The sequence below is a fragment of the Danio aesculapii genome, chromosome 5, assembly GCF_903798145.1.
Source record: "Danio aesculapii chromosome 5, fDanAes4.1, whole genome shotgun sequence".
Taxonomy (NCBI): domain Eukaryota; kingdom Metazoa; phylum Chordata; class Actinopteri; order Cypriniformes; family Danionidae; genus Danio; species Danio aesculapii.
Window position 1 is genome coordinate 60,627,758 of NC_079439.1, and position 26,680 is coordinate 60,654,437.

At 36.1% G+C, this 26,680-nt stretch overlaps 1 protein-coding gene across 2 annotated transcripts in view; it reads left to right on the forward strand.

Annotated features, from left to right (window-relative positions):
* fer (fer (fps/fes related) tyrosine kinase) overlaps window positions 1-26,680 on the forward strand; it is a 69,220-nt gene that overhangs the window by 19,317 nt on the left and 23,223 nt on the right. Inside the window, exons 5-12 of one of the 2 annotated variants that reach the window (XM_056458601.1) lie at window positions 1,355-1,538; window positions 4,951-5,088; window positions 6,938-7,057; window positions 7,233-7,355; window positions 12,061-12,265; window positions 18,770-18,865; window positions 18,971-19,174; window positions 24,696-24,818. In XM_056458601.1, coding sequence (XP_056314576.1) covers window positions 1,355-1,538; window positions 4,951-5,088; window positions 6,938-7,057; window positions 7,233-7,355; window positions 12,061-12,265; window positions 18,770-18,865; window positions 18,971-19,174; window positions 24,696-24,818 — 1,193 coding nt within the window. The remainder of the gene's footprint in view (window positions 1-1,354; window positions 1,539-4,950; window positions 5,089-6,937; window positions 7,058-7,232; window positions 7,356-12,060; window positions 12,266-18,769; window positions 18,866-18,970; window positions 19,175-24,695; window positions 24,819-26,680) is intronic. The other variant, XM_056458602.1, reaches the window with a different exon arrangement.

The following is a 26,680-nucleotide window of genomic DNA, read 5'->3' on the forward strand; positions in this document are numbered from 1 at the left end:
TAAGTGTTGCTCAATGCAATATGATTTTTTAAAATAATACCTAGTAGTTAAGTCCACTTAAAGGGCCATGAAACCCCCCCTCTTTTGGGTCAAGTCTACCTCAGAATTTTTTCAATGGGCGTGGAGTGCTGTGAGCAGAGGGAGGAGTAGGTGTGGCCAGCAGAGCAGGGGAAAAAAAGGGGAGAACAACTTTTGTCAGTTGACTCACAAAATGAGACACAAACCGTGAGAAGACACATGATTTTATAGTTTATAAAGTTAAAATGCAAAGAAATAAACAGTAATTTAATGCCCTGATTCATATGTTTATTCGCAATTTTATATACACATAACTACATTTGTTATTTCACTATAAAGATAACCATGTAAACACTATAAATGAGGAGGACTTCTCTCCTCCTGAATCCCCAGGTCTGAATGCAGACACAGTGGATAGCAGTGCAGCAGGTCTCTTGCCCTGTCTATTCCAACCATTAACCCAGTCGGTAATCTGGAGGATTTTAAACATGTGCGAACACAGCAGCACGGATAGGAGATGTGTCTGAATGGTTACGAACTCCACTGATAAAAGACAAAGTCCACCATTCTCCAAGTCTCATACAGCTCTCTTAACAAAAATACTTGCTGCAAACCAACAGCTTTGCTGGATCGGCCCTGTCAGCATCGCGAGGAAACACATGCAACAAACCCTGTGATTCATGGAAACGAACACATACAACCCTTCATGAATGGCTAAATCCTGCTTGTCGTACGTGGACGCGGTCTCCACGAGTCATTAGGTCTCACAGCTTGGCAGGTCTGCCTTGCCTTCGTGCTTGCACGTGCTCCCATGAATAATTAAGAAGCAGGGTCTTCTCATAGGATAAGAAATCTCAACTGTGAATAATAATGAGCAACCGACGCGTCATCACTCCACTAGCAGCTTCGCGATACATCACCAATTTTGACCCCGCTCCAAAAATGATTTTAACCCCAGAAAATAAAAATTGGCTGACAAAAGCTCAAAATTATGCAGTTTTTCCAACAATTAAAGCTGACAGGTGCTAACGTCGTCTAAAATTTGTGTGTAAAACACACACAAATCTGTTAAAATTTCAAAAAAGTACTCCAGGGTGTCTTGAACCTTTAAATATAATAGTTAGGTTGTCTTGTAAGTTTGTTCGTACCCTGTGGTTCAGAACCACTACATTTGACCTTGGTGTTGAGCCTTTAAAAACCAATATCGCTTTACTTACAACTTGTTTATCGAAACTGCATTTTTTAAAGGGTTTTCAAACACAATCAGATGTTCAGACAAACCACCTCCACTTTTGCTTTCATGTCACCGACACAACTGTGTTTCACTTCCCTACAGGCAAAGAGACTGAGAAAGCCCGTGAGCGCTATGACAAAGCCACCATGAAGCTGCATAACCTGCACAATCAGTACGTGCTAGCGGTGAAAAGCGCACAGCTGCATCAGGAGCACTACCATGAGTTTGCACTGCCTCTGTTGCTGGATTCTCTACAGAAGATGCAGGAGGAGATGATCAGTGCACTGTGAGTCCATTCACCACATTACACTGCTGGCTATTCAAGTCACTTAAAGCATTAATTCACTTCTAGAATAAAAGTGTACTCACCCCCTGGTTAGCCAAGATCTACATGGCTTTGTTTCTTCGTCATAACAAAATTAGTGTGAAATAAATTTTTTTTTTTTGCTAGCTCACATTGCTATTCTTTAGGTAAACAATTTATTTGTGCAATTTAATCCATGAAAATAAGTTTTTTTTTTTTTGGTAATCTTAAATCAAAGTCTGACTATTTGCTTTCATTTGCTTTTCAAGTTGCAGACTTGTTCTGTTAGATGGCTTTAGCTATACCTCTCTTACTGTTAAGGTCCCAGTAAACGAAATCTAAAAAGAACTGAAATTATGTCATTTAGAAATCAAATCTGGCCACGACAAAGTTCTTTTGAGTTTGCTTTGTCAGTTCGAAACAGCTAACCAAAGCAAACATTTTGAGGGAGTTTGTTTTGTTTTTAAATGAAGCTTGTTTCTAAATTTATTTCGAGAGGATCATATGCTTATGATTGATCATGGCTGGTCCCGCATTAGCCAAATCATCATTCGCCAATCAGACGATTCCAAAGTCACCTTAAATAACCTAAATTCCATACCACAGTCATCTTTGTTTTGAAGAATTCCCCCTTACACCCCTACTCCTCCTTTCCTAGATGGGTGGCGTGGCCCAGTAGTTCGCATTGTTGCCTCATAGCAAAAACTGGTTCTAGTCCTTACCAAGCCAGTCAATGTTTCTGTGCGGGGTTTACATGTTCTCCCCTACTCGCGTGTTTTTCCCCCCGAGTCCCCCGGTTTCCTCCCACCATCCAAAAATGTGACTTAAGTTAATTGACTAATCCAAATCAGCACCATAGACATGCTACTAGTGTGTAATTATCTCTTCATAGCAATTCCTAATTGCTCATTAGCCACAAACCGCAGGGGAGTTCTCGAGATCTACCTGAGCTCAAACTCCCCTCTCACCCTGCATATGCGAGCGAGCCAATTTTATGAGCTCAGGGCTCTCTCCCGAGACAGCATGCCAAACACGCTTTATAATCAATCATCAGCTAAGTGTGAACTCTTGAAATACAATTGGGCTACTATTGGTCTGTGACTATTACGCATTTGGTGGGTGTGTTCTGGAACTCCAACTTTTTTAATGTGCTTCGTATTCTCGCAGTCCATAGTCAGACAGGAGAAAAACATCCAGCACAATATCAACAAGTTAGCAATAGGAATATGCTGGAAGTTCGAGTACCGCATCACGCCACATCTGATAAAGTTCTAAACGTTCTTTCATGTGTCTGTCCATGGCAAAATATTAAGCAGTGTGACCCACGGTGGTGGTGCTTCTCGCTGGAGGAGGCTAGATGTTTACTAGATGTTTATGAAACTCTTATTCTCTCTCAACCCCTATTGTTGATTAGCAATACTCAAGCAGCACGACACATTTAAAGCTCTGCCTACTTCAGTGTGGGGGGGTCAGAAGGTTCAGAAGCAGTATACAGACACTTGGCCTTTTTGAATTTCTTTTTCCCTCAAACGAATAACAAAAAAGAACTTTGTTTGAAGCGCTTTAGATTGCTACAAAAGAATGATGCGCAAAAAATTCACACCCCTACTCAATAATCAGTTTCAGTTGGAAATACGTAAACATACTGAAATAAAAGTCTTAGCAACTACCAGTTCATGCAGACTTAAAGAAAAACATTCCAGTGGACTTTGATGGAGCTAAGTTCTTGAACCTTCAAAGTACAGCTTCAGTGCAACTTCGAAGCCCATGACTTTGGGCTTGTGCTTCTATAAAATGCCCAATTGTTTTTGCTTGTATGACCCTTATTCCTCAGCATCATGCTAGCAAAAATGATTAGCCAAGTGAACATATTTGTTTATCTGAGACACAACACTACAGTAATTCATTCTTCTTTGAAAATCCGTGTTGTGTGTCGGAATGTCTGTCTTCGTTTTAGTCTCTATAACCAACCCACTGCCAGTTTACCCAATTATATGAACCCTGGGTTACCTTGGCGGAAAACACACCAAAGTGTGATTCAGTCTCGAAGACATTTGAATTTTGGAAGGGACCGGGTTAAAAAGGCTTTTGATTTTGTAGTGCAATACCTAGTTCAACCAATGGGACAAGCTTACATATTACACCTTTATAGTGCTGGAATGTGCATGCAATAGTTTTAGCACGATGTCTTTAGTACATCATGATTATTACCACAGACAATCATTCCCGTTTTTTTTACTCTTTGTTTTCATTTTCATTGAAAAAACCTTTATACATACAGTACCGCCTAAATCCTTACAAGAAAGAGATGGACCATATCTCAAAGTATTCTTGGAAGTACTTAAAGTGAATTTAGCTTATTACAAAAAGGAACTCAAAACTCTACCTCCCACCCCATCCATCTAACATTGATCAAAATATTTATGGTAGGTTTATAAAAAATAAAATAAAAGGCATACATGGATAACATTTACAATTATAATATGGAACTGGCTGGGACAAAAATTGAAGCAAGGTGTACATGGACACTGAAACCAAAAGAGACGTTATAAAATAATAATAAGATAATGATCAAATAAATTATGAAATAAAATAAAATGTAAAATTTACATACAATAGTCTTGTAAAAATCTGTCAGTTAAGTCTATCTGCAAAAATCATATAAATGGTTAAAAAATGGACAATTTGTCACAGTTCTTCTAAATGGAACTATAATTTGTATGTATGTAAACATTATGCTCATTTTCAGTATTAATATGAGAAGAGAATACAGCTTCCTCTTCATCTGTGGAGGGCAGTGCAGATCTCTCACTGTATCGTGTCTGCTTGTTGTGAATGCTTTGGACTGCCACGTGTATTTCAATCTTTTGTTGTGGATCTTGCGCAACCAGTGCAGCTACACTGAAAACCTCACTGCATGTTGTAGCCTCAATCCAATATCTCATAGCTGTCAGAGGATTAGCAGAGAACAGAAGTCTCTTTGGTTTTTTTCCTTTCCTAAGCTGTTTTTTAATCACAGAGTATGCGGTAATCTGGAGTGGAGGTTAATCCACATGAAGGAAACAATTGCAAGGCCCTTCTGGGATTGATTTAGAGCACACCACTGGTTCATAGCCTATATCTGATTTTTTTTAAGACATGCAGAAGTGTGTGATATGAAGTAATCTATGCAGTTTATTTTCAAAATGAATTGAATAACTGATTATTAGTGTAATTTATGAGAAAATTCAAGCTTTGTTGAAAAGACAAACAAGTATATGCCCAATGAGTACTGATACAGTTAGTAATACAGTTGACCGTCCTGATAGATTAACTAATTTGGTGAAACTGCACGTTTATTAATTGGTACACTCAATGCTTTTCATTTTATTGCTTTATTTTTTCTCTCTTCTAGTAAGGGGATTCTGGAGGAGTACAGTGAAATCACCAGCCTGTTAACAGATGAAATAGTGAAGGTTCATAAAGAAATCCACACATCCATCGACCAAATCGATCCGCTGTCAGAGTATGACAACTTCATTGAAGTTTATAAGTAAGGCAGTTTCTTAAAGGTGTAAAATAAATGTGTTTGTGTATGTATATTGGTTAAATATGTATACTTATAATATGTTCTGTTCAATTGCCATTCATTTTTAACATGATTTACAGAAGATACCCACTACATATTACATATGATGTGGGAATGTCCGGAGGTGCAAAAACTTTGGCGTTCTGTGCTGGACATTTTATTTGAAGTTACAAATATTTGTTTCCCCAAAGATCCTGAATTGTTATTGTTGAATGATGACTCTCAATTCCCCTAAAATGCAAAGGTCTGTACATTTTGGTTAGCTGCTTAAACTGCTAAAAAAGAAAATTTTGGTACAGAGGTGGAAACCCCCTCATGATCTCTCTGTTACTGGTTGCATTCACTTTTGTACCTAGAACTGTCATCAGCACGGATCAACCATGCTAAACTGGACATTTTAACGGTGTGGAAAATCTGTATATGCGACGTCAAAGAAATCTTAGACACTTAACCCTCATATAATAATGTGATAATGTATCAAATTTAATGTAATTTATTCACTTGCTTGGTTTACAGTTATTCCAGGTTTCCTGGTGTGCATATAATAGGGTGGGGGATGGGGGATATATATGCGGGGTAATAGCTGTTAAAACTATTTGTCTATGTGATAGTAAAAATTTTATATATTCATTGTGGAAATAAAAACTGAATTACAATAAAACAGAAGAGACCCACTAAAATGTCATTCAGTGCAACAATGTATTATATATTATTACAAAAACATTGTCAGACAATTTCAGAACAGTAATCATATGGCCATGCATTTAAAAATCTTCTTGATTTATTTTAATTTTAAAGCTTCAAAATTTGCCTGTTCTTATACCATTAGGTTACTCCTATTTGTCATTAAAACATTTTTAATCATGTTAAAAAGAAAACTTGTTTAATGTAGAATGGTTGGAGTAAATATGTTGTTTTGTCTTTGCATAAATGCACTGTGAAGCATGATGAAACATTATTACGCTCATTTTTATATTTTATTTCATGTTATTTAAAACAGTGAAGACTACTTGCATTTAGTATGCTTTCTATGCATATTAAACAACTTTTGCAAATTTAATGGTGGATGAGGAGATTCCTCCCAATGTGGAAAGCACTTTGAGTGTACAGCAAAGCACTAGATAAATGTAAGGGATTATTATTATTATAATTATTATTATTATTATTATTATTATTATTATTAATACAGATTTAATATAGATAGCATATATAGATAGAATATAGTTCGATTCCCGCCTTGATTCCCACCTCCCGTCTCTTTGCACCCCATGTTTTCCTGTTAATACTCTTCACTGTCCTATCCATTAAAGGGGAAAACCCCCAAGAATATAATTATTTAAAAAAAAAACCATCATGTCTTGTCTTGACCTATACTTGACCTATACTAATCTTGAAACCAGTTTCAAGATTTATCTCGCTTTGGAAAAGTCCTAAAGTTTGGAAGTTTTCTGTTATATCATTTCTGCGATATGTACATTTTTTTTTTTTAGGGTGAAAGTATCTCCAGCAGCAAAAGCCTATCCACATCAATAGTTCACATTGAATATTTTAAATGTCTCTTAAAATAAAATATATTGTGTTCACTGGTGGAAAAAAATGTTGTTGTTTTTTACCCAGACGTTTAATAAGAATATATTTTAGAGCATTAATCACAACATCTTGAAACCATGATATTTTTATCCAAGGTTATCTATCATACTGGCAGAATCTTATACCGGCCCATGCCTACCTATAGTATATGTATATTTGAATATCATTTTTGTCGCAAATGTTAAATATATCTTTGACATCCTCTCCATTTCTTTTTCAACAGGTCACCAGAAGCCAAAGAACCAAATGTAGAATTTGATGCAACGCTATTAGACGAAACTGAGAATCTTCAAGCAAATGAGATTCTGTGGAATAATTTGACAGCAGACAGCTTACAAGTGATGTAAGTGGTTTATTTTGTCTGAATATAGATCACATATTAGATTAATAAAAAAAATCTAAATTTTTTTTTCTGCAGTTTTTCGATTTTGTAAGCACAGATGTTTTATGCTACCGTTAATAAGTGGTAGACTTGATATGTCAGATAACGGGAAAGATGAGTGTTTGACTGATTTCAGGCTCAAGTCCACCACAGAGGAGCTGCTAATAACCCAGCAGAATCTGCACAGCAAAGAAGACCTCATGCTAGACCTGGAGAAAAAAATGGAGGAATCTACCAAAGCTTACGAGAAGAAATCAGAGTAAGAAAATCAACCTCTTGAGTATTTGAAAGAGAAAGCTTTGAAAAGTATTGTGGAAATTGTGCTCTGGATTTAAGCATTATTTTTGCTCTGCATCTTGTTTTCACTGAGTAGTGCAGTTCGGTTTGGTACAGGTCTTCTTTATCAGGCTTGTGTCTCCACTTCCAAATGGTACCAATCGTAACCTTTGGTAGGCATGGTATACGACAGAAAGATGCAGTCGACGTCATTCTCGCTTGAAGTTCGCAAAAATCTTTTATATACATCAATGTTTCTGTATAAATGTTAATTACTAACCTTTCTATGAACAGGATTTAATTATAGTTGCAGATCAATGATGATTCATTATACTGTAACTCTACTGTAACGTCTGCGATTATATAAAATAAAAAATAAATAAAACATCTATGAACACATACAGAGACTTACACTGTAAAAAATCTTATGTGCTATTTACTAAAAAAAATAGTGGTAACACTATTGCAAGTATTATTTTTAAGTAAATTTAATGACTTGATTTTTTTTTTTTAGCAAAAACCACTTGAATGAATCATGTGAAAATTACCATTTTTTTTGAGTGATAGATAAAGATTTTAATATTATTAGCAGAATGTGCTTTTATAATTTAAGCAAATCCACCACCATATACTCATATTTATTTTTTTAACAAAAACCACTTGAATGAATCATGTGAAAATTACTAGTTTTTTTGAGTGATAGAGGATGAATTTAATATTATTAGTGGAATGGGCTTTTATAATATATGCAAATAGATCACCATATACTCAAATTTATTAATGAAAATTACTCATTCATAAAATGTAAAATATATAATGTATACAGTACAGTCTCTGAAATGTTACCAATTACAAAAAAATACCCAAAACATACATTTGTGTTCATAAACAATACAAAACATATACAGTCAGTTCAAACCTCTCATCTTTATTCTACGTTAACACATTGTTAGAAAGTAATTCTGTCTTTCCGAGTTCATAATAATCCAAAAGGTGATGATGATAATTAAACATGGCAGTTTGTTCATCTTTTAAGTTGCTGAAAGAATCAGTTGCTCCTTTGTTTTTTTCCTTGCTTCTCCTTTGTTTTTTGCGTGTCACTCTCACGTTTGTCCATTTCTGAAAGGATGTGAAAATCCGGACTTCAGTAATCACGCTCACGTTATTATTATGAGCTCAAGTTCGTTATTTCAAATGAGACGTGCTGCGAGTGACCGCAAACAGAAAAAGGAAAACCATTTGCGCTTTTAGATACTGTACTGTACCACTCAGCCCAGTTCGCACCTGGTAGTAAGATGTGTTTCCATCTATCCAGTCACAAGTGTACAGAGGAGACACATTACCATGCATGCGTGGCTTGTCCACTTTTGAACTTGGGTTCAACTAGGGTTGTCATGGTAGAAACATTTCAGTATTCTGTATCAATACCAGTGAAAATATGCAGTTCTTGGTACCAAAGCAAAACTCAAAAACAATACCACAATAACACAGTGTATTTATTCAGTTAACGTTTAAACATTTTAAAGGTTTTTCTACGTTGTGCTAGGTTATCTAAGCATTTTTAAAGTTTTTTTTTTTTAAAGAGAAATCACATTTAAGTTGTCAGAAAGTACTTAATAAAAGAAAAACAATCTGAAAACAGGTAGCTGTACAGTGAATTACAGTACAAAAATACATATCATTACAATATAATTTCGTTATAAACAAAGTATAGCCTGTACGTCTGGTATATAAGCTAAGACAAATTTAAATTGGTTGTTTAAACTGAAACTGCTTTTCTTATTTATTCAATTAAATTTTAAATTCATCTTTATTTCTATAGTGCTTTTACAATGTAGATTGTGTCAAAGCAGCTTAACATAGAATATTATAGTAAATTGAAACTGTCAGTTCAGTTTTCAGAGTTGAAGTTCAGTTTAGTTCAGTTCAGTGTGGTTTAATTTTCATTGCTGAAAGTCCAAACACTGAAGAGCAAATCCATCAATGCGCAGCTTCACAAGTCCTGAACCATGCAAGCCAGTGGCGAGGAACAAACTTCACCAATTGATGAAAGTGAAGGAAAAAAAACCTTGAGAGATACACTTGATTTATCAGAAATGCTATTTATTTATTTATTTTTATTTTTTATTTGTTCATTTTTTTAAATGTATTATTTACTTCACAAGTGTTCCAGTTTGTAAAAAACTGCGTCAGCACGTTGACTCTATCTGAGAATTTCATTTGAGCAGTGCAATTTTCTGTTGACAAACATTTAATCATGGTGTAATTTTCATAATTTACTAAATCTATAAAATATGCTGTATCGATGAATCACATGTTGTGAATATGCTACTTCATGCATTGGCTAAGGAAGTTATAGATGGTTTTATTAATTTAATTTATTTTATTTTGTTTAACAAAACAATATTTTTTACTTGTGTATAATATAATGCTTTTTGATTTTAGAATTTTTAGATATTTAGACAAGAACAAAGACAAAAACTAAAATCGAATTCGCCTTTTTTGATGGAAACATATCAATTTATGGTTACTCCTGATTTATTGTCCTCTTCATGTCAGCTGTAAGTGTGTGGATGTAGCAGTGATGTGTGGGGAACTCAAGTGTTTCCACAGAGCTTCATTAGGCTGAGCGGAGCGTCCTTGTTGACCTCAGCACCTCTGTGAAGATGAAAGGGCTCGGGCTGATAGAGCTCACTGAACTGTGCTGTTGTGCTGGATGGATGAGGATTTGTCCAGCTTCAGCACATTCTTTAAGGTCTGCTGGGTAATCCAGTACAAGAGATGTTGATATAATCACCTCTGTAAAAATCAAATGCTCAGCTCTACACCTGAACTTGCCCAGTTCAGCTAGCTGAACTCTGTAGTATAAGATTTATTTTGCCACACTTGATCTGCAATATGCATGCTTTAATATCTTGTTCACAATTTAAATATGTACATTTAAATCAATGACAATCGTGCTTGATGAAATTCTGTGCTTAGTGCAAAACATGCCGTCAAATTTAATTTGTTCAAAAAAATAAACAGCAACAATTGGTCTCATTCATAATAGGGTATATAGAGAAAGACTTTTAATTTTCAGTAACCCAGATAAAATACTTCTGGTGAACTAAATACCATTACAAAATCTCCACGTTCAAGGTCTGTTTTCTTTAAAAATCTATGATCTTTACTGCCTGATCCATAAATAATATAAATTGGGTCTCAGACTGGACAAGAAGCACTGCATTAAATTCCATTTTACTGCACCATGTTTTTAAAATATGCAAAATGATTGTACTCCAGTATTTTTCAGTATGGGAGTTTTTGGGCTAGCCTGCTGATCTTGATGCGCTTGCACGTAAACAGCTTTTCATCTCGTTTTACGCTTGGACGACAAGATAAATACTTAAGTCTATTTAACGGATAAAATTTGAATTACATTACAACATAGATGCTGTAAAAGGAACCATATAAAATTGAAAAAAAGTCACATTAACCGTTTATCAGTAGGGAAAAAAACACTAGCTGTGCATACACCATATTGACCCTTAAAGCATGTGAAAATAGATTGATTTACAGTTTGAGATATGGTTTGTTTGAAGCCAGCATTGTTTCCAGGATTCACGTTATTTTTTCCTCTTCAGACAATGTCTAGCAGTAAGTAACTTTACAACAATTCAACAAATTCTTATTAGAGTATTGGTAGATATTTACAAACTGAACAGATCTAAAAGGTCTGCATTTGTGTTATGCATCACGTTTAATGCATTAGACTTTTATGACTCTTAATATAGGATTTAGTGAAAACACTCAATCTCAGACTCAAGAAGGATGAAAAGTAGGTACATTTTATTCATTCATTCATTTTTCTTCCACTTAGTCTCTGACTTTTTAGAGGTCGTCACAGCCGAATAAACCACCAACTATTCCAGCATATGTTTTACACAGCAGATGCCCTTCCATACACGCTCACATTTACACACATACACTACAGCCAATTCAGTTAATCCAATTTACCTATAGCGCATGTCTTTGGACTGTGGGAAAAACCGTAGCACCCAAAGGAAACCTGAGTTAAATGAGCGTAACCTTAAGTCTGGATAGTATGATAGTCTGATGCAGAGTTATGAGGTCACAAAGTTTGGTCCAATGTTAAGTAAATGGGACTTTTTCCAAAATTGTAAGTTGGGTCAGTTGGAAAAGATATGGCAACCCAAGTCAGACCAGTTTGGAGGTTTGTTGTTAGTTTGGTGGTTTTAGTATGAACGCTCTAGGAGGAGATGTGTATAGAAATTAGTCTCAGATGAAGAAGACGGAAGAATATTCAGTTTTTATAGTATAAAAGTATTTTAACTTTCTCAAGCCACCATAATGATTAAACTGTCTTGACAAATCGGGTGAAACTTTTTTTTTTTGAAGGGTAGTGTCAAAGTATAACCATTTAAAGTAACTAGATAGTACTTTAGGGCTACGCTGTGATCCATGAATGAATGAAAAAATATTAAAATGTCTAAATATGTCTGACAATATTTTTTATTCATTTTCATTTTGCTAAGTTAAAAGAACGTAGAGGACACATTCCACACAGAAATAGCCTTACAGTGCCTCTGCCTCTGACATAACGCTCTGAAAAAAAGTCCTGAAATAAGAGATTAAAAGAAGCGTTCATTGTGGATTGAGCTGTGTGATCTCTGTCTCTCTTTCAGCGTGGTGCTGTTTCTCAGTCAGAGGCAGTTTCTGGAGGAGCTCAGACAGACAGTCCAGCTGATGCGCTGTTCGGAAGCCAAACTCATGGCACAGAGAGAACTGCTGGAGCAGAAGATGCAGGAGAACGAGGGCAAAGAGCCACCGCCCGTCGTCAATTACGAAGAGGATGCCCGCTCCGTCAACTCAATGGTAATGCACCACTTGGTAAGGCATTCAGACTAGATCCTTGCAGTACACAGATTCAAATTAGCAAACGTGAGATCGCCCGCAGATGGTGTTTTTATATCCGCCGGATTCTCATTTGAGCTCAGATTAGCCACATCTGTTCGTGCACCAGAAGAGGAGGAGTTTCCATTTTTGCTGGCTGTTTTGTCCTTTTGCATGTTAATAATAATCTAAGGGTATTTTGACATAACGCACTGTATAATAGTTTAGTGTGTGTGTGACCAATGGATAGGGAAACAAACAGCTGAAAACCAAATATCACTGCAATTGATTATTTATTGCCCAAAAATATTTACAATAAATAAATTATAAATTACCTGTTGGAGAGGAGGCAGTTAGAGGTGCTTAAATCAAAGAAATAAATATAACAAAACACACTAACTGTATTAAACAAACTAAACTAAATATCATAAGAAAAGCATGAAAAGAAACATCTTCAACGTATCAAACGTCTTAACTAAACTACTCTAACTAAAAAAACAAAACATACACAAAACAGCACGCTCTTCTGAACCTAATGAAAGAATACAAAATGAATCTGAGGGTTGTAAATGTATATCACGCGACTTTCTAACTTCTACACCCTCTCCCGAGGTATTACAGATATATATTATAGAAATATATAGAGATATAGATAGAGATATAGAGATACGCAGATCAGCGATTGGTGGTGCAAGCCCATTGTCAGCGGCCAACGTCATCAGCACGAAATGCGGATACTCCAATTCCGTTCATACCTGTCACACACATGAAAAAACGACACACCCACAAACAGGCAAACGCACACACATAACCCCAAAGTACGTTCTGCAGGTGAACTTAACACTGGCCAATAAACTGTTAAATTATTATTACACATTTTTGGTCAGTTTAAGTCTTTGAATAAGATTCAGCTATTTTTCTTCAGTAATTATAATTTTCTCACTATTATTTTGTATATCAGGCTTTAAAATGTTGAACAAAGACCACTACATGTCTGTCTTTTATAAATAGACCTTTTGATATTTTTTGCAAATAAATGCTTTAAATTTTCTAGAAAATATTCTTATGTGAAATCAGTAGCTCATAATAAAACACAAATGGACATTAGGTACAATTAGGGATGCACCGATACCATTTTTTAAACTGAGTATCGACGGATACAGATCCGATCCGGATACTGTGCCGTTTTTTATTTTATTTTATTTTTTAAGCATAATACAGTTTCGAAAGTTCTTGTGATAAACTCAAATAAAAAAATCTTCTTTAATAAAAATAGACGGCACAATCTAACTAAGAACATGATGCTTGCTGTAAACTAGGCCACATTATTTGACCATTCGTTATGATATTGATCTGTTGTGGTCCAGCTTATGTTCCCTTTTTTTAATATTATGATTTTTCTTTGAAATCTGTTATAGGCTACAACTATTGACCTTAATCAAAAACAAACTGATCTGTTAAATAAAATAATAATATAAAAAAATTACAGTGAAATATTCAGTTTCAGAGTAGCCTATATTAAGCTAAATAATTCTCTGTTAATGACAATTCATATTGTGCCCGTCAGTTTTTTACTTTTATTAATTTAATCAACTACTTTGACCACAATGAGCCAGACTTTACAAACTATTCGCAGCACTGAAAGTATTCCCCTCGGAAGAATAAACTCAGTTGGAAGGATGAGAGAACAGAAACTCTTAATATTACAGAGTCTTATGGAGCTGGTGTGTGAATGAAGCTCATGATGCATCACTGAGACACAGCGCGCAGCCCTTTTGGTGTCTGCGCACACGTACGTTTAGGATCTGTCCAATGTATTATTAATCCTTTTCTAACTCATAATTTCAGGTAGGCCTGCTTTGTGTGTGAAGAGCATGTAATATAACCCTCTTTACTCCAGTGTTGTGAATGGGATCTGTTGACAGACAAAGCGCAACATGATTTAGAATCAGCAATGAACAACTCCTTGCAGGTCAAAATGTACTGATTTAATGCAAAACTAAATGCATTTTTCCACTCATAAATGGACTTATATTAATAAGAACAAATAGTCTTGGAGAGTTTTTCGTGTTGTCATGAACACGACACGCAGTTTGAATTGTGAATGAATAAAGAATGATTGACAGGCGCAGCGGTGGGACTACTTGAATGTGCTACACATTAAACTAAAGAAGGGCTTTAGAACATTTGGGTTATAGTAGGCCTACATGACGACTTTCTAGGCCCTTATAATAGGCTACCTTCATGGCTTTTGTTGGCTTATAGATTATACAGAATTTATCGCACGCAAGATCAGATTTGGATTGGTACCAGCTGGCCCGATGCAGCAAAAATATGAGGTATCGAACCGATATGGTGCATCCCTAGGTATAATACATATATCTGCTGGCAAGTCCATAAAGAACTGATAATAAATGTGAAGTGGCCTCTTAATTTTCTCCAGAGCATTGGTAATAATCACACTTTGTATCCTGAACAAAACTGTTTTTAATACTCTGAAAAAAACAAACAAACATAAAATTAAGATTCTAAATGAAATATCTTCAAATAATGTAACACCTAAAGGTCTGTGCAGTAGAAATCATTTAATACAACAGCTGCTATTGCTAACAAACAGTATTTATGATGTTATTAAACGTCTTAAACTTTTCTTTAACGTCTTAAACTTTTCCTAGCTACACTCCAACATTGTATAAATTTGTCTTATTTAATTTCATGATCTATGTGCAGTTTAGTTGTGTGAAAAGATGCCTTGTGATTTGACAAGCTGTTGGTGTTGAAAAGGCAGAAGAGGGCAGTGTGTTCTCACTTTTACTGTTGTTGCTTTTATCTATATCTTTTTTTTTGTCAGTGCATTGATGCGCAGTATGATTTATTAAGACTGTTTTAAAAATGAATACTTGCACTGCAGGGATTGTAAATGAGCTTTTATTTCTGAGGGGTTTTTTTCATGCATACAAAAATTGGGTTTTTCTTGTAAAACTGCACTTTGGTTGTACCATATCATAGTGCTACAAAAATCTCTGATGTTTCCATGGTATGATGTTTACACTGTAAAAAAAATTGATCTTCCTTACGTTTTTAAAATTGAATCAAATTAAATGTACATGTCATTTTAACTTCATAAATCAATTAAACTGACTTAAAGTAACACTTCACTTCTTTTAAAAGTTCCCTCGAGTTAAACAGTTAAGCTTTATCAGTTTTAAAATTAATTCAGTAAATTTTTGGGTTTGGTGGGAGCACTTTTAGCTTAGCTTAGCATATTAGAGAATTGAATTAGACCAGGGGTGCCCAAACTCGGTCCTGGAGGGCTGGTGTCCTGCAGATTTTAGCTCCATCTTGCCTCAACACCTCTGCACAAATGTTTCTAGAAAGCCTGATAAGAGCTCGATTAGCTAGCCCTGGTGTGTCTAATTGGGGTTGGAACTAAGCTTTCCAGGACCGAGTTTGGGCATCCCAGAATTAGACCATTAGCATCTTGTTAAAAAGAGAGAGAGAGAGTACACAGAGCAGTTACCTAGTGGTACTTGGGGACTATTTTCAGGAATTGCAAAATATCATTGCACCTGCTGAAGCCTTGCAACTTTTTCTTTTACTTTTGGGTTTTAGTACACAGTGTAACTACAGAAGAGTTAAACTTTAATAGGGTTTGTCCACTAATATATAAAATTTTAAACTTTAGTTCATGTGTAATGTAGCTGTGTGAACATAAACAACATCTCTAAATGTAATATGTTCAAAGTTCAAGGCAAAGAGAGACATTGGCTTTTACAGAGTTAGCTTAGCAAAGCCTACAGCGAACGAAGTTTGGGGATTACAAAAAATACATCCGGGTTAGTGAGATCACAAACGCTTCAGGTTATCCGCATTCACCACACGCATACGCTCCATGCAGTGAAGGGACATGGCAAGAGGTGCTGTAATGTTATAGCAGAAAAAGCTAAAATGCTGTCCAAACGCTGCTATTTTCACAGAGCTTGTTCTGTTTCTGTATTTGGGTTTCCAAAGGACACGACACAAAGAGAGAAAAGTGCTTACAGTTTAGTTGCAATTATTTTCTAGAGAATTATAACAAAGATATAGCTAACATTTGACAAAGGACAGCTTCCAGAATCTTTCTCAGTTCAGTGCTGGATTCGGCTAAAACTCCTCAAAGACGGAGCAGCTCCAACCATAATAGCAGAAAATGTGGATTGTGAGCCACAACCTGTAAGTATTTTCATTTGTTAAAATTGATCTATTACATGCATGGTTTCCAGCATTAACGATATGTTGTAGCAAGGATGAAAACAAGGATGGCAACAATCGTAAATGCTGTTTGGCGTTGTTAACAATTTAGCTACAAATTCATATTTACACATCAATCCGCTGTGAACACCCACAATCTTCACCAGCGCTGCAGTGTCTCTCTGTGCAGCCACTTTCTGTGCGTTCTACATCTCAAATAACAAACACGCAAAAGATTTGTGAACATTTCATATTACTTACACATGCTTATTCTGAGTATATGGGAAAGACACTTGTCAGATTTTATTTTAGAGAGCAGGCATGAGGTTCAGCTGTGTCCTCTTCATTTTCTGTCTGATTCAGGCTCAAACTGATATGGCTAACAGCTACACTGACAGTATTTACTCAGCGGCAAATCATGTGCTAATAGAGGTATGCCGCTTCCTGGTGACATGGAGCCAATCCACGAATCACAGCACATTATGTTAGCTGACCAATAAGAGCCTCTTTAACTAGAAAATATGATAGTCATTTTCATGTTTGCTGAGTAGCAGTACATAATTAAAGTAAGATAAAAAAAATTATAAAATAAATAAAAAAAAAAAAACGTGATAAACACAACCAAGCCTTAAAAATACATTTTGGGACACCCCCTTAAAGCCTGGTTTATACTTGACGCACCCACTACTTCGCTTGAGTGCGCGCGGCGAATGTGACGTCATCGCAAAGTTTGCAGAGGTTTGCTTTAGGTGTGCGTGACATGATTTCGGCCAGCGGAGCGCATGATTTTTTTTTTAGACTCGAGCGAACAGTTCACGTGGTGCCGTGTTTGATTTGAGTTAAATATGACACACTTTGAAGAGATATTGTCTGAAACAGTGCGACTGTGCAGACACCTTTATGATCCGTGATCATAGAGATAACCTAATGATCAATAATTCTTGGATAGAAATTGCAACAGCCGTAGGAAAGGAGGAAAGTTTTTGTTAAAAGGTTTGGAAAAACCTGAGGGATTAGTTTGTTAAAGCCAAAAGAGGCCATGGCAAAAGTGGAGACCCATGTACCCAATTATAGAAATATGTTTTTCCACCATTCATAGGTTTTACACTGATGTGTATATATATACAATTGTTACAAAACTATAATTAAGGATCAAATTATTTCTTTGATAACTGGAAAGGATTATTTGAACCTATCTGTTTACAATATACTGATGCCCTGTTTTTCTAGGCTTTATTGGTGATAATGGTCAGAAATGTTGAACCATTATTGCCTTTTTAGCATAAGTATAGGACAGAAACTAGCCAGACAATGAATGTGTGAATTGTGGAGCGGGCTAAATCTAAAAAAAACATCTGTATTTTTTTTAGTAAGTTTGCTTTTATTCTTGCCATAATAAAAATATATATTTGTAGAGCAACCCATGTACTGATGTGATTCATATTTTAATAAACTTTAATAGGTAAAACTGTCCGAGATATGAACAAAAGCAAGTGATGCATCAAAGTTTGATTAAAAAAAATCTTGAATGGTTATAAGAATCCTTATAATCATTAAAATCATTTATAAAAACAATAAAACAATTAGTTTAAAAATATTTAATGATATGACGTAGTTCCGGAAACGTTGACTTAATGGTCAGTTTCTTTTTTGACCGCCCCCTGTTGTTTTAAAGAATATCACAACGGTGAACACGGCAAGTAAAAAAAAAAGCCACATCCGTTTCACGAGCTGCGCGCACAGTCAGTGGAGCTGTGCGATGTGGCACCAGGCAAAAGTATAAATCCAGCTTAAGTGGGAAAATTTTCTGAACTTGTTTCTTGACAATTTTGAGCGAGATGCTAATGGTCTAATATGATTCAATGATTTATGCTATGCTAAGCTAAAAATGCTCCCAGCAGACCCAGAGATCAGGTGAAAGTACTAAAAATGGTAAGACTTAACTGTTTAACTCTTGGGGAATTTAAAAAAGGAGCCCATTTCCAAAAAAGTGTTTCTTTAAAACATTAATACAAAATTTGTATCACTTGGCCTATTAAAACAAGTTAAAGGAACATAAAACCTATGCTGTCATCTCTTTCCGATCATAATTTTTTTTTACAGTTAAATGATCTTATTTTGCAATTGCACCCAAAAATACAACTTGATGCTCTTTCTGCTGCTCTTTTCAAAATATTTGATTTGTTTCGTTTAAAACATTATTTTCTTCCCTCGTTGTGCACAGTGTATGTATAACAAAACTTTGTCATTGACACGCACGTTATATTTCAGGATAAAAGCAAAGACAGGATATCAAAGTTTGACACCCTCAGACACTCCATCGCCGGAATCATCCGTTCGCCCAAGTCTGTCCTGGGCTCTTCGTCAGTAAGTATAATCCCAGTCTTCTGCTTTTTTCCATTAACACCTCCTCGTTTCTATCTGACCTGTCATTTTCTCTGCTTTGACCTCCTTGTTTTCGTCCTTCCACAGTTTTTCGACGTGATACCCACCAGTGAGAAGCCACTGGGCGAGCAGGAGTGGTATCACGGTGCCATTCCCAGGACAGAGGCCCAGGAGCTACTGAAACAACAGGGAGACTTTCTGGTGCGCGAGAGTCACGGAAAACCTGGAGAATACGTGCTGTCTGTATTCTCTGATGGACAGCGCAGACATTTCATCATTCAGTTCGCTGATGTGAGTAGATGATAAAATAGTCAGTGTGTAATTGCAGTAATAGCATTGACTAATACATTTATTTTAATAAAGCATTACTTTATCCAGTTTATTTAATAATTAACTAACTACAGATAAAAACTTCACATCAAACATTTAAACTGAGTAATGATTTGTTCATCAGTCAATCGTTTTTCAATATAAAACCACAAAAAAACATCTTTTATTATTATCTATAAGATTAATAAGATTTAATTTATTTTGAAAAATTTTTTACTTAAGCTTATCTAACTAATATTAATTAAAGGGCCATGGATCCCCCCTCTTTCGGTTCAAGTCTTCCTCAGAATTTTTTCAAAAAATGCCCTGAGATGGGTGTGGAGCGCTGTGAGCAGAGGGAGGTGTGGGCATGCCCGCCAGAGCAGGTGGAAGAATGGGAGCGAACAACTTTTGTCAGTTGGCTCACAAAATGAGACGCAAACCATCAGGAGACCCATGATTTTATAGTTTACAAAGTTAAAATGCAAAGAAATAAACAGCAATTTAATGTCCTGCTTCATATGTTATTTATAATTTCATATAAACAGAACCACAATTTGTTATATCATCATAAAGATAATCATGTAAACACTATAAATGAGGACTTTTCTCTCCCTCAATCCCAGGGTCTGAATGGTGACACAGTGAATAGCAGTCCAGCAGTCCCTACCCATTCCAACCATTAGCCTTGCCAGTAATCTGGTGGATTTTAAAAATAGGCGAACGCAGCAGCACGGATATAGGTGATGTGTGTGAATGGTAACAAACTCAACTGATAAAAGACAGAGTCCGCCATTCTTCATTTCTCGTGCAGCTCTCCTGACAAAAATGCTTGCTGCAAACCAACAGCTTTGCTGTATCGGCCCTGACAGCATCACGGGGAAACACATGCAAAAAACCCCGTGAATTATGGAAACAAAACATACGATCCTTCTTGAACAGCTAAATACTGCTTGCTGTACGCGGACACTGTCTCACCAACACTTTTTGTTCTTGTAATTATTATACTTTTTAGAGATTTTTTTTAATTCCATAGATGTTTTTATCCCTTTATTAGGGTGTCCACGGGGTCTTAAAGAGCCCATATTATAAATGAAATTGGGTCATATGTAGGTTGTAAGGGTCTCCAACAACAGTCTAATATGCATGCAAGATCATAAAACACTTTTATGGTCTTATAATCTGCATTTATTTTTACCTAATTATCCCAGTGACTTCCATATGAATCGTTCAGTGATTCATTTGTTCCCAACCCCCTCCTCAGCGCGAAGCTAATCTGCGCTGATTGGACCGAAGACAGCCTGCTGCGATTGGTCGACAGTGACAGGCTTCAGCGCGAGACAGAGTGAAATGCCCAGCTGCTAATCAACTATATAAAAGTAGTCACAGTGCACACACGCTTCATAGTGTTAGGCTTTTTTTTCCACACACACAACCCTCCTCAGAAGAACTGGGGAGATCGACGCGAGTCTCCTAGCCACTTTACCTTCTCTCTCTCTCTCTCTCTCTCTCTCTCTCTCTCTCTCTCTCTCTCTCTCTCTCTCTCTCTCTCTCTCTCTCTCTCTCTCTCTCTCTCTCTCTCTCTCTCTCTCTCTCTCTCTCTCTCTCTCTCTCTCTCTCTCTCTCTCTCTCTCTCTCTCTCTCTCTCTCTCTCTCTCTCTCTCTCTCTCTCTCTCTCTCTCTCTCTCTCTCTCTCTCTCTCTCTCACACACACAACGCTCCTCAGAAGAACTGGGGAGATCGACGCGAGTCTCCTAGCCACTTTACCTGCTCTCTCTCTCTCTCTCTCACACACACACACACACACACACACACAACGCTCCTCAGAAGAACTGGGGAGATCGATGCGAGTCTCCTAGCCACTTTACCTGCTCTCTCTATCTCTCTCTCTCTCTCTCTCTCTCTCTCTCTCTCACACACACAACGCTCCTCAGAAGAACTGGGGAGATCGACGCGAGTCTCCTAGCCACTTTACCTGCTCTCTCTCTCTCTCTCTCTCTCTCTCTCTCTCTCTCTTTACAGTACACGCGGTTACTCTTTATATTCTCTTATCGCATGTAAGCCACGTTAAAAACGCGACGCGTGCCGCTTTGTTTACGGATTTAACGTTAAAGGCTTTTGTGAGCTCGCGTTCCACTGCCGTTTGTCGTTGCTATGGCCATCGTAAGCTAGGAGACAGGAGACTCGTGTCGATCTGCCTAGTTCTGAGGAGGAACGTGATGTGTGTGTGTTTGTGTTTGTGTGTGTGTGTGTGTGAGAGAGAGAAAAAGAGCAGGTCGAGTGTGTAACCGCGTGTACTGTACCAGGTTAACAAGTAACAAAACACAATAAATACATAATTTGCAAGCTAGAGTAAACGAGGCAACAATTTTAATCACACTTACTTACACTAGTGAATAAACCTCAACCACTGACTCATCACAGTTTCATCTTTGGGTAGAGACTGTCAATATTATCCATCTGAGCACAGCGTGACTTCATTCGACCGGCGGCGTCTGTGTGTATGTGTCTAGTGTTTTTTCTGTGTTAGTGGGCGGGGCCGCAGGTTTCAAATCTCCCTGGTTTGCGCGCGTAACTACTGGCGAGGCTTGTGTTTCGTGGCTGCGTCATCGCAAAACACCTAATGACTCGTTATCAAGACGACTCGTTTGAAGCACTATGAGTCGACTCTTTTATAGATGAATCAATAATTTTAAACACTGTACACTTACAGATTTAAGCCTTAGCTGGATATTTCACTTCACTTAGAGCTGTGTTACACACTACATGGAAGGGCATTTTCAAAAACCCATAATATGGGCTCTTTAAAAAGTATTAAAAGTTGATAAATCAATTATGAGAAAATTAAGACCCTTAAAAGGTAATAAAAAGTCTTAATCACGTTTTTACATGGTCTTAATTTTTGTTCAAGCGGTGTCCAAAGTGTTTGACTCCAAATAACCCCATAGAATATTTATTTTCTTCCTAATATTAACAATGGCGTGCTCAATCCATGTGGTTGGTTTGGTCCGGCCAAGCTCCTCCGTCCAGGAGATATCACGTATTTTGCGACAAACGTGGCAAGATGATGTGACGCTTATTCTGTCTTATTCAGTCTTATTCTGTTGTCGTTTTTATATATATATATATATATATATATATATATATATATATATATATATATATATATATATATATATATATATATATACAAGGGATGTGACGATTCATCGTGAGTCAGTTGAATATCGATTTAAAATAAGTGACATTTAAAACTGGTACGAATGTTGAATGAATCGAGATACATGTTTTGGACCGAGTGGGTGCTGTGTTTACAGGCGCAAGCTCGCTTTACCTGCACATCAGCAGTGAGCAAGAGGTGAGGCAGCAAAGTAAAATGACAGTGGTCGAGTGCACCAGACAAAACACAAACTGTGTGCAAAAACTGCAAAAAGATGTTTACTTGCCCTAACAGAACGAATATGATGCAGCTGTGAAAAACTACTGTGACAGACGTCTATATGCAAAAAGATATTATTAGGCCAAACCATGCTGACCGGAGGATTGACAGCGCCGCTTGCTCTGACGAGTGTTACGGAGATCACATGGTGCATTAGAGTTTTCATAGCGAAAGTGTGAAGATGTTTGTTAGACTGAAAGAGAAAGCTGTGCTGTTACAGAACCAGGTATTAGATAGTTCCTTTTTTACCCTTTCTTTTCCAATTTAGTTTATGCAGCTTTTAGTAATTTGCTTAATATTTCATATATTATAATCAGTATTTTATGCCAGAGGCCAGTCCCCTGCATCAGAGGGCCTATTGACCACCTCTGTACACACTGCTCTCTGGTTTAGGAAAGGCTTACCTCTCCACACCAGCCATCTCAGTTCCTAGTAAAAGTGTTTCTCATCATCAGGGGACATTGTAAATGTGCAAAGACCTCAGCTTATGCCAGAAAACAGAGATATGCTGACATTTATTTAAAATAATGTCAAATCGCAGCACAATCACAATTTTAGTTTGTTTGTATTAAAGAGCCTTGTTTAATTTGTATTGTTCATTTTTTATTTGGAGTTCATTTTAAATTTGTAATATAGCTGCACAAAGTTTTAGTTCGTTTATATTAAAGAGCCTTCTTTAGTTTGTATTATTCACTTTTTTATTTGCATTTTGTTTTAAAATTCCAATTTAGTTATTAATGAAAATATTTTATTGAAAAAATGAAAGGACTCTTGTTCACCCTAAATTTGTCTCAAATAATTTGTTAAAAGAATCGTGACCAAATCGTGAGATTAGTATCGTGAATCGTATCTAATCCTGAGTCAGGTAAATCGTTACATCCCTATAGATATATATATATATATATATATATATATATATATTTATATATATAGTATAACGATGGTTTGTTCTGTAGACACTATAAACAGAACACTATATATATATATATATATATATATATATATATATATATATATATATATGTATATGTATATGTATATGTATATGTATAGATATATATGTATATGTATATATATGTATATGTGTATGTGTTCTGTTTATAGTGTCTACAGAACAAACCATCGTTATACTATATATATATATATATATATATATATATATATATATATATATATATATATATATATATATATATATATATATATATATATATATATATATATATATATATATATAAAATTCAAAATACTGCAAAAATTGTTTATACATGATTATGACAGGATGGCTATGTAATGAACAATGTGAGGACCAAGCAACATATCCAGAAAAAATTATTAATAATTGAACAAAAAAGATATTTATTTGCACACACTCTGTTTTAAGTGTCAGCAAATGCTGGGTGTTATTAATAAATAATAATAATAAAAAATTATTCAGTGACTTGTTTTTTTATAATATCAATTTGGTATTGATATTCTAATGTGTAATTTAGGTATCAAATCAAAGTCAAAATGTTGATATTGTGACAACACGTGTGACCTATACTGACACTAGAGCATTCACAAGAGCAATGTGCTCTTTATATGCATCGCGCTCTGCTACACTGCTGATGTATACCTCGTGTTTGCCTGTGCTTTGTTTCAATCAAAAGAAGTTGCATCTGGGGAATACATCAGTGCACAGTCGCCCTATACTGATACGGAGAAGAAACTGTTAAATAAAGTCATTAATCTTGTTTTATGTGCGCACAAAAGTATTCTCATAGCTTCACAATATTCTAATTAAACCAGGGATCTGAATCAGGGACTTAGAATGATATGACGGGTGAGTAGCTAATAATCATTTAAATTTTTTGGGTGAACTAACCCTTAAAAGGGATTTTCAAGCTATTGTTCAAAGATCCCCAGGGTTCTTTTGAGGGTCTATTGAAAACGTCTGAGAAGGAAAGCCTATTTTACATTTAATTTGACTTATTCTGAGCCTGATTACAAAAAAATGCTAACAAATGAAGTGTTTTGTGAGCTCCCTGTCTGATTTGATTGGTCATCTCTTTTTGTCTGCAGAATCAGTACAGATTTGAAGGCACAGGCTTTCCCACCATCCCTCAGCTCATAGATCATCACTACACCACTAAACAAGTCATCACCAAGAAATCTGGGGTCGTGCTCCTGAACCCCGTCATAAAGGTGAAACTTCGTCTCGCTTCTCATTTTAAACAAGCCATTTTGTTTTTAACGTAGTCATCTGAGATGTCTTCACTGCTACAGCTATCACTCTATTTCCAATATGAGACCATAAAATGTCTTATTGCAGAAATTCAGCGGGTACATTGCTCATTTTCCCTAATGTACGCAACTACATTGGACATGAAATTGATGTCGTGCTATGCGGTTCTCAAATCAACCTGTCCTGCTGATGTAAAGTCCTGTGATAAGATGTGCTTGTTGATTTCTTCTTGGCTACAGGAAAAGACTGTAGCACTTTAGAAAATATGAATTTGGACTCGTTTTTTGATGGTGGTCCACACTGGATTTCCCCCTGGATTTCCCCCTGTTGTATTTGTTTCTGCGTCTGTGTGTGTATATGTGTCTGTGTAAGTCTGACTCTCTGTGACTGTGTGTAAGTCTCTGTCTGTCTGTCTGTCTGTGTGTGTGTTAGGGTTGTGTGTCTGCTTGTGTGAGTGTTCTTGTGTTGAATTTTTGTGTGTGTGGGTGTGTGTATCCATCAGGTCGGATGATTGCCTGCCATGCTGTTCCTCTGATGGGTTTTTGATGACAGGGGTAAAGCACCTCATCCGAGCATGTTGACTGAAATCATAATAGTGGGGATGTTTCTGCTACTGCATGCAGGATACACTATCAGACCCCTGCGAATGCTGAGATCTCTTCAGACTTTGTAGAGCTTCACATTTACAGACAAAATGCAATTACACATGCAATTGCAAAAAAAAAACCACATGCTGCAAATCATTACAACGCAAACACATTTTTTTAAAAATGCGCTATATTTTCACACAACTCAAGCACATTAATAAAACCCGCTGCAGTTTCTCACAATGAAAACAAATAAAAAAACACGCTGCATTTTCTCACAATGCAAACAAATTAATAAAATGCGCTGCATTTCCTTACACCTTAAACAAATTATAAAAGCGCGATGCATTTTCTCACAACACAAACAATTAATAAAAGGAACTGCATTTTCTCACACTGCAAACAAATTGATAAAACGCGCTACATTTCCTTACAATGTAAACAAATTACAAAAGCGCGATGGATTTTCTCACAACACAAACAAATTAATAAAATGCGCTGCATTTTCTCAAACGCAAACAAGTTACTAAAATGTGCTGCATTATCTCAATGCAAACAAATTAGTAAAACGCGCTGCATTTTCACACAATGCAAACAAATTAGTAAAACACGCTGCATTTTCTCACAACGCAAACAAATTAATAAAACGCGCTGCATTTTCTCACACTGCAAATAAATTAATAAAACGCGCTGCATTTTCTCACACTGCAAACAAATTAATAAAGCGTGCTGCATTTTCTCACAATGCAAACAAATTAATAAAAGGAACTGCATTTTCTCACACTGCAAGCAAATTAATAAAACGTGCTGCATTTTTTCAGTGCAAATATTAATAAAATGCGCTGCACTTTCTCACAACGCAAACAAATTATAAAAACGCGCTGCATTTTCTCACACTGCAAACAAATTAATACAATTTGCTGCATTTACTCACAACACTTTCGAAAAAAGAACAGAACACAACAGAAATGTTTCAAGGGAACCCTAAAACCTGACGGACACCACCGTATTGTGACTATTGTGAGCGTTATGAGAAAATGCAGCATTTTTTATTAATTTGTTTGCATTGTGAGAATTCAGCACATTTTATTAATCTGTTTGCATCGTGGGAAAATGCAGCATGTTTTATTAATTTGTTAGCACTGTGAGAAAATGCAGCATGTTTTATTAATTTGTTTGCGTTGTGGAAAAATGCAGCACATGCTTGTAACTGGCTTGCATTGTGAGAAAATGCA